This window comes from Micropterus salmoides, unplaced genomic scaffold, assembly GCF_014851395.1.
Source record: "Micropterus salmoides isolate LMB-PRFRI ecotype aquatic unplaced genomic scaffold, ASM1485139v1 Ms_hic_scaffold_2, whole genome shotgun sequence".
In the NCBI taxonomy this organism is placed as follows: Eukaryota; Metazoa; Chordata; class Actinopteri; order Centrarchiformes; family Centrarchidae; genus Micropterus; species Micropterus salmoides.
Genome location: NW_024041150.1, coordinates 17,503,123 through 17,515,284, shown reverse-complemented (window position 1 = coordinate 17,515,284; position 12,162 = coordinate 17,503,123). Strand labels below are relative to the sequence as shown.

Here is a 12,162-nt window from a genome sequence, read left to right as displayed (position 1 = left end):
TAGTCAAAGCCTCAGAGCTTATTATTTAAGTACTGTTGTAAAGTCAATTCGCTCTCCTGAGGCTAAAACGATCATTTAAATGGACCGTCTACAGCTAAATCCTATTTCTGCCTTCATTGCTCATCCAAAGCATATGGTGATGACTGGGAAGCGGTGAGAATTTCAGGCTGGCGGGCGGGGGATACGCATAAGAGAAAAGGAACGGGCGAGGGAGAAGGGCAGAGAGGCAAAATGGTGGGAACGTAAAGGCAAGAGAGGTTGGATGAAAAGGGTGGCAACGCATGAAGACGAGACATAACATGAGCTGAATGAGAGGAACAGAGAGAAAGGGACAGGAGAGACAGGAGAGTCCAATGAATGCGACAAAACGGGTAAAAACAGAGCAGGGATTATTGTGATCACGTGCATACACATAGCAACACACACCCACTGAACACTAAAACCAACCCACGGATGCATCCACCCACACACACAGACACTCCCTCACATTCCCTCTCTTTCTCTCCATCTCTCTGGCTTACAGGCTATAAATAGCTGGAACTGAGCCCTTGCTAATTCCTTCATTCAGAGTCTAGTGGAAAGGCAAAATTCATGCGGCCTTTGATGCGTGCCCTTACAGGAAGATACAGGAAGTGGTGGATGGTTGCCAAGACAACCCCTCCACCCCACTTCCTTGTCTTCCGTGTCTTCTTGAACCTCCCTCCCTCCCTGGTTCTCATCCTCTCTTCATTTCAGTGTCTCTCACTAACTGTACTTTTGCCTCCCAGCCCCCTTCAGAGGCTAACTGAAGGCTTCAAAATGTGATCAATATCATAATCTGGCAGTGTACTCCGTCTCAGTCATATATTTGCATTATGGACCCGCTGTATTCGCTTGCATCCACAATAACTTAAGACTGAGTGAAATATGCAAATCATTGCTCCAATTACAGTCATTATCAATATCTACAGCGATTATTTGAACACAGTAACTCTTCAGATGCTCCCTACATTTAAGGGACTCTGGCAAAAGCATGTTCACGCTGAAATGTGTCCAAATCCAAGTGTGCATCTAAACTAAGAATCTGCCTAAAAACAAATTAGCTCTCAATACCAAGCTTGAACAAAGATTCAACCACTGGCGTATCAGTGTTTTTCAGTCAGAGTTACTCAGGTCAGCTCTCGAGATTTAAGTGTTTAGGATAAAATAAAAACATGCCAGGCATAATGTAAATGCATTGAGATACTTTGGCATCGTCTGATCATATTTAGCAACCATAACTGGACACGGCAGGCCTGTCGAGTTTTGGATTCCTCCATAAGCTGAGGCGGTGTGCATGTGGCTGCTGTAAGCTCCAAAGAGTGAAAGGAATGGATTAAACAGTACATATCTAATAATATCTACAGAAGAAATAGAGCGTTACCTCTGAACCCTCTAACTACATTAGCTTGTGGGGTTACAAGTGATTAGAGCCCGGATATTTTAGGCCGTTACCGATTTTGTTATTTTTTGATTTTGATTTTAAAACTAGATATACCGATATATCGGCCGATATTCTTTCATCTTTTTAGAAACACATAACATATAGAAATATTATCCTTAATGTTTTTTATGTGTAGTTAGAACTCATTAAGATAACATGGCTGATTATGTCAGCTGATGGCTGTGTTTTCTAGGGCCAAGAGGGGAGTTGCCCTCTGGTGGACAAACTATGCAACAACAACACTTGTAACATGATTGAAGGATCCACCCGTTTAGTTTTTAAATGTCATTTATCGGCTGTTATAAACACCAATATCGATTTATCTGCAATTAGCTCATATCGGCCGATGATATCAGCATTTATCGGTCAGGCTATACAAAGCGATGCTCCCATATGGAGAAATTTCATAGGTTATCTGCTCTCAAATCCAAACACACTCTGAAACATTTGAAAATAGGTCTATCACCCCCTACGCAATATTAAGATGGGCTATTCTTGACAGAGTTCTTTCACACCCACAGACGCTCTTCTCTTTGTCTGCAGTTATGATTTGTCTTGTAAGACACGTCATCCTCAGTAGTTCTGGACACATTTCTAATAACCTTTCCTCCATTTCCACAGTCCATCAAACACACAGGCTACACCGGCTTAGCAGTCAGCAATTTAAAAATCCACTCCTCTCCTCCTCATGGCTCATCTTGGATATTGTAGGTCTGTGCGGAAAAGAGTGACTTTACTGTCCAGATTTTTTGCATGTACTAACACAGAGATAGAGTTTTGTCATCCCTGGGGAACTGTCTTGGCATCTTTACTGACATGTCTAATGCCTCTTGTTTTTCTGAATTACATGGAAAATTCATACCTTAGAGTAAATCTAGAGATATTATGACAAAGGCAAATGGATTTAGTGTTGAAGTTGTTTGTGCCACTCGTCCAAGATGCTTCGTCAGTTCCCAGGGGTGTATGTAATCTGATTATCCTGGCTGCTGATCACCCCTCAAAACTCCCATTATCTAATCTACTGTAACTCACTAGTTGTATTTGACATCTTTGTTAGCTGCTGGCAAACAGGACTTAATGCTATAAATATACTGTCAACAGCATTAGCACCTCACACTCATATACACAACATGTCTGTCAACTTACATGAAAGCTCCACACAGAGTGACTTCACAAAGGACTATGTATCTACAGGTTACTGTGAGCTAAACGTAAAGCTTTTAAGATCTTTTAATGCTACCTGGAACTGGGTTTAAGGACTATTAAAAACAATTACAGACTATAAAAAGCAATTGAAAACGGTTATGAGTTATAAGCTCTTGAGGTATATCAGTGTTTCTATAGACTTTACTTGGGTGGGCTGCCCAGGTGTATTTGGCGTCCCATTTCAGCGTTTTGCAAAGAAACACAGAGAGAGATGTTATCTGGCATTACATTACAAGACGTGGATACTGACACTGTGGATAATTTACAAGCATGGACCAGCTACAGAAACAGTGAAGTGCAGATGTCATTCAGTGCCGCGTTGGCTTCAATCGTTTCAATAGGTTACATCGAAAATGAAATTGCAGGTGGAAAAATCAAAAAGACGTGTCTTTTCGGCTACTTTATAGAAATATACTGCTGGTGGAGAAAGTCAGCAGAGCAGATGCATACAGGAAGAGAGAAACAGAAAGAGGCGAAGCAAGCCGGTGTGTTTGCAGTAAAAAAACAGAGGTGTGTGAGTGTGGGGAAAAAGAGAATTGAAGGGAAAAGCAAGGTGAGCAGATTCAAGTAGTGAGGGAACACAAGAATGTAGTAGAATTGAAAGGGTGAAATAGCAACTAACCTACAAGAAACAGAAATATAACCCGTTGCTCCCCCCAAACACCCTGAAAAGAAAAAGAAAAGGCCAACCAGGTTTATTAAAGCACATGTAAAAAATACAATCGTTTGGCATATAGTAGCCCTGTAATCAGACTGAATTTGTTTCACTGTGTTTGTTCATTCTCAGGGCACAACTCCAAACCTACTTCAATCACTGAACAAATCTGAGACATGGGCAATTCAGAGGCAAGGAGACCTAAGCAGAAGTGTTAAAAAACGACACTATATCTAGTTCCATTCACATGTTTGTTTGATTAAACCGTGTAATTCAAGTGGACTAATTTGTACTTTGATTGAGAATGCAGTTCCATGCCTAAAAGGACACAGTAATCTTCGAAGGCTCAAAATATTTCTTAATTTTAGTCCTTTTCAGAGTTTTCAACAACTAACTGACACCCTGTGTACTGTGGCCGTCAGTGGCCTTTTCTAGGTATGTATAGGACTAAACTAAATGAATGGAAAGGTTCTAAGCGAGTGACTAACCCTGGATTATGTCATTCTCTCTTCACCCTCACCGCCTCCCAGAGGAAGAGAAAAGCCAAGCGGGGCCAGTCGCTGTCTACTCCACAACGCTCCAGGACAGAGCAGAGAGCAGAGGGAAGCAGACTGAAGAGAGGAGGGGCAGAGGGTGAAGGTGAAACATGAGAGGAGGCGTAAAAGCAAAGATGGACTCTGTCAGGTTTGGTTTGTAAGGGTTGCACCCAAGGCTGGATGTGGCCCTCTGTTCTGACCTCCATCTTCTATAAAATGACACCTACCTCGAGATGCCTGACTTCAAATCGGACTCTGCTTCCCACTCTGTCCTTGTCTTTTTATGAAGGGCTCTGTTTTGTCTCTTTCAGTTCAGGCGAGCACGCATTAAAGGAAACTTTTGGGTATGTGATATAGGGTGTGTGTGTGTGTGTGTGTGTGTGTGTGAGGGAGCCAGCTATTTTTCATTCTAAAGGAAGTGTACTCTGCCTGCAGAAAGATGGTGATCTATTTTTCCCCATTTCAGTTCTTTAGAGGGTATCAACTGGGTTGGCAGGAGAAAAAGGCGATATAAAGAAAGAGATAATCAAGTTTTTTTCTGGTATCAGAAGCAATATATATCATATTTCCACCGCTGACTGAATGCTGGCACCTCTCTCTCTTTCCATTATTTGTCTGTTTGTTTTTATCTCTTTTATTTATTTATTCATCTCTAGCCCTTCGGTGATGCCAGTGTTGCAGCGTCGCCCCTGGCCGCCGCGTGCATCATTGTGTTAGTATTGAACCCCTCTTGATGAATCTCTTCAGAAGAAATTGAAATATTGCGGAATGGGGAGATGTGGGAGTTTGAGCTTGATGCATGGAGATAGATGAAGTATCGGATGGAATAATTTATAAGGCCCCCTGCTTGCACCCAGCAGCTCAGCCAAAGAAGCATGGTGCTGACAACGCTGAGGTTAGCGGTTCAAATCCCAAAGGATTATCTGGCAAAACTGATGTATACCCTCCCCGAACAGGACTAATTGAACAGAGCAGCTTAAAAGGCACTTTGTAACAACTTAGCAGGGTTAAACCCCAGCCTACCACCAATAAAGTTCTTCTAAGTGTGGTGGAGTCTGTCTCAGTTTGTTCAAGATCCATGCATGTCTTTTGAAATTATTAATGTTAAAATGTTGTCTACACCAGTCACAAGCAGGATGTCAGCATTTCATGAGCAACTCATGAGTCTCCTGTCACCAGCTGCATTTTAGTGCCACATTCAGATGCCTCTGAGAAGCTTAATTAAAATGTGATTGCTGTTTCTTGTGAAGTTGAACTTGGGCTGCGGGGCATGAATTTTGATAATGAATATTGGTTGTTTAAAGGCACAGTATGTACATTTCTCCCGCTAGGGGTCTCTCACATCAAAACAATTACAAAAGATGTAGTTTGATGATGTCATGAAGTAGCAGACGTTCAGGAGGTTTTTACTGGGAGGTCTCTCTCTAAATCAAACCGAACACTGAATAAAGCAGTTTCATGCTAAAAATTAGCATTTAGGCGATGCTGTTTGGTGGACACTGGACGCTGCAAGCCATAGCTGCCACTAACATTTTCTGAGCTTGTTTCTTAAGATACTTAGCTTAAGATACAGATATCGGATGACTATAATCTTTCATCGTCGTAGAAATGTGGCTAGACACTGGATAAAGACCAAATGAAACACACGTTACCTTCTCTGGATTTGAAAATTGCTGAAGACATTTGTGATAATGTAAATACATTTTAATGCAGAAAGGTTACAAATTATACCTTTAAAGGTTAACTGAAGGGCAACAGCCCTAAGCCGATCTGAAAATTGAGTAGGGAAGTTCTTTAAAGAAAAACATTTTTTACAACCCAATACAAAAGTTACAATTTTCACTTTAGGAAATGGTGCATCTGAAGTTTGCTTCCCTGTGTTGGCAAAATATGGAAAACATAAAGATTTCGAGAATAAATGGAGGATTTGTTATTACAGAAAGGGGTCGAAGGGGTATAATGCCATAGTGAATGTAAAGAGTTGAAACTCAAGAAGCTACACACCCTGTGAAGAAGCTGCACGGCCGGTGTAGATGGCTCAACAGGTGTTGTGAGTCTACTGATGAAAAAGTCTACGTCACAAACAGCTACTCTGACTTATTTACCATGTAGTCTTGCTCTATGTTATGCCTGCTGACTGCTGAGAGAAGCAGGAACTTTGTCTGTGGGCCTGAGGCAGCAGCGGCGGCGGCGGCCGGTCCTTCCCTCCCTTCCCCTCATCCATCGATCCATTGTGACTCTGCAGGAGCCAGATGAAAACCTCTCGCTATGATTTATGGGATGTCACCACCAGGGAAACGGGTGGTGCCTCTCTCCCTGCATTTGGTGTGGGAGCAAACCTGCCAGAGGCCAAAACCAGTTCCCCTGGGTCCTAAGGTCTGATATCCTATACCAACACAGGGACATGGAAACAAGCTGGGTTTATAGTAGACATTTTACATTATAGTGGTATTCCAGTGACCATCAATCTATTCTAATAGAGTAAGGAAAGCCAGGACCATCCTTCTTTGAATTTAGGTGGCCACATGTTTGCAGTAAATTATGTATTTAAACATATAAGGCACCAAAATCTGTCCTTTGTAACAATTTATAAATAATGTGTGTTAAACAATGTAAAAACCTAAAATTGATGAAGAAAGAACCAAGAAATATCATTCCCGGCTCTACAATATTCAAATATTGGAATTAATAAAATCTAAAAGCACTAAAATCCTATTAGGTTAAGCTTCTGTTAATCAGATGGTAACAAGTGTAAATTTGTATTATTACTGTAAGATGAGTTGTGTTTCCTTTCTTCTTTCTTTGCTCCCAAAGTATTATAAATTCCGAAACATATTTATTCATGAGTGCCATGGAACCAGTGAAAAAAATGACAACACGTGGCTAGCTTAGCAACTTACTAAGTACTTAAGTATTAATTAAGAAGCCATGAGTAACCACCAAATGTTATTTGTTTATCTATGAACAAACACACATGGTCATGTCAGAGTGTCCCACTTTCCCTCATTTGCAATGATGGCAGCATTAAGAAGTAATTCTGACGGCTTAATCCACTTAAAATTAGAGGAGGTTTTTAAGGATTCTGTCTTAAGGGTGTCCTAAAAAAAGGATACAAGTAAAAGGCCTGAGGAGACTCTGAGAGATGCAACATTCATGTTTTAAAAGTAAGAAGAATAGAAGTGTAATAAACGGCACGGCAAGAGAGGGATGGGTGTGTATACTGAGTGTGTGTCACTCTGTGAGCTTATTCAACTTTGTGTTTAGTTGTGTGACAATGACTTGAGCTGACAGTCCCCATGGACAGCGAGCTGTAGCTGATTTCTGATCTACTGCCCAAAAGCTTTCTCCTCCTCTTACTTTTCTTCCTCCACTCTCCTCTTCTCTCTCCATCCATCTCCTGCTTTCCCTCCTCCCCTCATTTCGTATCATCTCCTGTCTGCTTTTCTTGTTTCCTCTCTTCTCTTTGCCTCCCCTCCCCCTCCCTCCCCTCACCAGCAGCGCATGTAAAAAAAGAAAAAAGAGGACTGAAAATCAATGTAGGAGGAGAAGCAGAGGAAAAGGGGAGCAAAGAGAAAGACAACCCCAGGGCTGTTGGAGGAGTGCTGAGGCAAGCAATGTCACGCCTCACTTGACCACCATAAATATACCAGCAATGATGATGAGAGATAAAAAAAAGTTATAGTAAGAGTATATTTTTATCCAAATTATACATATTTGCAATTTATTTAATTCATGAAACATCTGCCCACACCCTAATGGATAAAGTGAAGTATTATGCAGACAATTTTGGGTGTAATGCTGTTTTATGTTGATGAATTAAGGACACTATTAGAAGGTACTTCACTGCAGTGCACTGCACATCAATGGGCCAACTTGTAAGCGAGTGGGAGCGTGTGTGTATGTCTCCCCATTATATGGCACTTGCATTTCCACCAAATCGTACATCTCAGAAAACAGGGGGGAAAAAACATGCCGCGTGACACTGTGAAATGACTCTAGACCTGATGTATAGTGTTCTATATGTGCCCGAAGACCTATAAGTGGCAATGACGGCCTGTCAAGGGCTGAGGCGGCAGTGTTGGAGTGGAGAGGCGGAAGGAAGGGTGTTGAGCTGTGAAGGGCTAAAAGAAAAAAAAAATCCAGTCAAGTGATGGAAGTGCTGAAAGGAAGACCGAAATGTGTTAGAGTGAAGAAAATGTTCAGAATGGAAATTGGTGCGTCATCGCTACACTGACATACACACTAACGTGTACAAATAGACAGTAAGAGAGACATACATCCAAACAGTAAAGCACGCACAAATGAAAATTTTCCAAGCACATGATGGAGGATTCTTTCCTTGTTAAATATTTATGTTTAAACTTGCTTTCTGAAGACCTCCAGTTGTTTGAGGTCAAACCCAGAGCATGTTAAAAAACATTTTCGGCGAGACTCGCCAAGCATGATTCTTCCAGCCTTTCCTCTGTGAAAGGTGTTGGCTTTGTGCAGCTTATATTAGAGATGTAGACATGAAAAGACAAATGTGAAACATGTCTTACAATACCCTAGGCAAGGAGAGTGAGAGAGAGAAAGAGAGAGAGAGAGAGAGAGAGAGAGGGCTGATGGAAGTCTCTACTCTTCATATCACACCTGCCGACAAAATGGAAATATATCTCTTTTATTTCTCACACTCCAAATAGTGCCTGGACAGACAAAAACGTCTGCAGAAAGATCTGAGTTGAGAGAAGAGGGTTCTTGACGGTAAAAAAAAGTAAGAAAAGTCAAATGTCACCTAATCCTTTTCTCATAAAGCACCTGGAAACTGCTTCAGTCCTGGCCTTTGTTCTCTTGCTTTATAACACCTTTAATGGGACATAAAGTAAAACCAGGGAAGGGTAATTGAAAAATTCTTTGGCCCTCAATGGAATATTTTGTGTGTGTGTGTATATCCATATATTTATATTAACTAATTTCACAATCTATTATCTATAAGAAGCATATGCAATATTTATTTAGTCGTGCATGAACCTAGAAAAGAATGACTATTCGCAAGAGTTTTCCAGACATTTTTAGGCTCCTCTCCCTTTTTTGGCTCCTTATTGACCGTTCACTAAACCCCCCTTCCTGAACAGTGATTCATTGCTTTGCCACCGTAACTAGGCACGGCAGGCCTGTCAAGCTTGTGATTTCTCCGCATTCTGAAGCACTGTACACTGGGGCTGTAGTAATGGCGATACTCCATATAAAGAGCGTGGATGGTGGTTTCTTTCTTTATTTTTTACCCCTTACAAAACTGAGAGTACAAGGGCAAAGGTGTAGGGGAGTGGATTAAACTGAGTCTTTGTCTGCTCCAACATGAGCTGCAGTTGTTAGCAGGTCTGGCTAACTAGCACATTAGCGTAACTGTAGTAGTTGAAGCGGCAGCAAGTGTTACTTGCAAGGCCAGTACTAATTTTATACTACATTATTTTGTGGGGTTAAAGGCCACATTGAAAAAGACTCTTTCACAAATATAGCACTTCTGATGTGTAGTATTTCTCCACTGTGTGTGAGTCAGTCAGACATACATGGATGCTACTATACCTGTGTAGGCTAACATTAGCCTCTCCGTCCTGCTCTTGAATTTAAAGATTACACCCCAGCCAAACCGAGCCTCTACCAGAGAGTTTGTTCGCCAAACTTAGTCCTCATTATTACTGCCATTTCTCTTTTTTTGTTTATTAAAAGTCAAACATATTTGAAATTTTGAAAATATGAAAAATAAAGACTACTATGCTAAATATAACTTCTGCCTTGTTTGCTTGTCCAGGTATGTAATCTAAGCAGCTAAGCAAGGTTTAGTGAGAATGAGATAAGTCTGACCTTACATTTTACTCCACACTTAAATCTCTAGGACTGGCTTCTAGGGTTGTTACTTTTTTTCTATGTCTTCTACATGGATCATCAGCTGGTGAAGATGCTGAGTTTGTGCCTTAGGTATGTAGCTTGACAGGCATAGCAACACTAACTAAGGGGGCAGGACTTAGTGAACAGTCAATTATCTATTCGCTGTTTTCACTGTTGCCCACTACATCCCTCATGCCCCAGCCTCCACCGACCCTTCATTTAATACTGTCCACTCACCATCTTCCGTGGGCACGTAGATATTGAGGTAGAGGCAGTCCTCACTCTGGTTCTGGATATAACCCGCCGCCACGTCTAGGTTGTCTGTGAACCACACGGGCAGCATAATCTCCGGGAGCACGCCATGGACGTTCTGAGGGCACACAGGGGCAAACTGGGTGGCGTTGCGGATCTCTTGCCAGGATCCCGGGGCTTCGGGCGGCTGAAATCGCCGGTCACCGATGGGTGCTGTGGCATATGGTACGCCTAGGTACTGCTCTACAGGCCCCAGGATCTCATTGTTTAAGTCCTTCTTGATGCCTCTGAGCTTGCCGTAGTTGGTAGTAACAATGGGGTGTTTGGAAGGGTCTATCTTCTGGCTCGAGGCCAGGCTGAAGAGCAGGATGAGGCCTAGGACCCCCATTAGGCAGCAGTCTGTCATGAGACTAAGGGGGCGTGGCCTGGGCAACAAACCCAGCCGATTTTGTTTACTAAGAGCAGGTGGAAGGGGGTACATGACTGGATTCATACTGTTCAGCCACCTGCCAGCACTCTGTCTTGGAATACTTCTGTCTTTTTATGAGAGGATGTGGATAATAACCAACTGTTTGGAAGGTAAAGTGTAAAAGGAGGATTAAAACAAAAAAAACAGGCAGACCCTGAAAGACTAAAAAGAGCTTTCTTGGAGGTGTGATCAAGACCAGGAGCGCTGAGTGAAGGTGGGATGTCGGGCAAAGCAGCTGTTGGGGGAAAAAAGGGTCCTTGAGGTGCTGGATGGTAAGGAGGTCGGACCTCGGTGTGGGTGCCAGGTCAGTGTTGATTCAGAGCATTGGCAATCCGAAAAGTTTCCCCAGCCATGGTTCTGTTGCGTTCCATCCCGATTGGTCTTCTACTATCCAGATCATTTGATTCGAAAAGCCTCTTGAATTCTGCAGAATGAGACAAAGGAAGAGGAGGGAGGAGATTTAAAGGACAGTGATACAAAGAGAGAAAAACATAAAGAGATACAAGGAGGTGGGGGGAGAGAGATTATCTGAAACAGAAATATATTCCATTAAATATTGTCAGTGCAACATTTTCCCTTCAACTGTTGCCAAGAAAAAATATCCCCTGAAATGAAAGCAGTGGAAATAAAACGACCCTCAACAGACAGTATTGTTGAGATCACATCAATAGGTGTTATTTTGGGGAATATTTCACGTGGTGATCACTTGATTACAGGATGAACAACGCAGTTCCCCAGCATGTAGAGGTACTGCAAAAAAATGCAATCCTTGTGATCACATTTTACTTACTCTGGCTTTTACAACATAATCTGACCTGCAGAAATCCCATGTACACTCCATGTTGAGGGCACATTGCTACATGCCTCTCCCTATCTGTTATGAATGAAAACCCTAAATTGGACTTGTTCACCCTGTCCTGGTCTGACCTGTACGGGAACGTGCACCAAATCCTTCCTTGCGAACTGTGTTTAACCTGCCAGCTTACCCCTAACATGCTCACATCTCTGCTAATGCAGCGCAGCTGATGTATTGTCACTGCTACATCAAGTCTTCCTCTAACAACACTGCTATTGATGCCTCAATATTTATGGTTATTAATATCTTAAAGGCTTCACTGCTGGATCTGGAGCTCAAAAGTACAGTAGACAGCATAGGCGAAGAGTAGAGGCTAGAGATTAGGGCAAGCCTTTCCCCGCCCAGTCAGGTCACAGGTCAGTAATGTGTGCCTGTAAGCAGCTTATAACAGCCTGGGACACTTTGGGGCTACATACAGAGCACAAAGACACACATGATGCACACAGTAAGCCTTAAATGACCCAACACATGAATGAGTACCCCCGCACTGTACTGTCATTCATGTAATCTACTGCGCAAATGTGCAAATCCTCATGTAACAGACCCAGTCAGAAATGCATCAGGCATGGAGGAGATTATACAGCCGTAACATTGTTGGGTGGTGTTATGAAATGGTAGGGGACACTAACCTTAGGAGTAATGAAGACTGTACAGGCAAAACAGAGAAATTTATTTCATGTATACACACGCACACACTCTATTTCAGTCTTATCTGATTTCTAAAATTCGCCTCTTTCTCTATCTCACTCTCTTGCTTTATCACCATGCCATAATTATCCCAATTAAAGTCATCATTAACCGTATTATTGCATCGCCTGCACCCACTGAAGCGCCTCTTGTGTTTTTGTTGTCCTTTTTCCA

General features: G+C 42.2%; 1 protein-coding gene across 2 annotated transcripts in view; it reads right to left on the bottom strand.

Annotated features, from left to right (window-relative positions):
- nlgn2a (neuroligin 2a) overlaps positions 1-12,162 on the bottom strand; it is a 194,548-nt gene that overhangs the window by 114,680 nt on the left and 67,706 nt on the right. For both annotated transcript variants that reach the window (XM_038732099.1, XM_038732101.1), the window contains exon 2: positions 9,962-10,869. In XM_038732099.1, coding sequence (XP_038588027.1) covers positions 9,962-10,469 — 508 coding nt within the window. In that variant the 5' untranslated portion in view covers positions 10,470-10,869. The remainder of the gene's footprint in view (positions 1-9,961; positions 10,870-12,162) is intronic.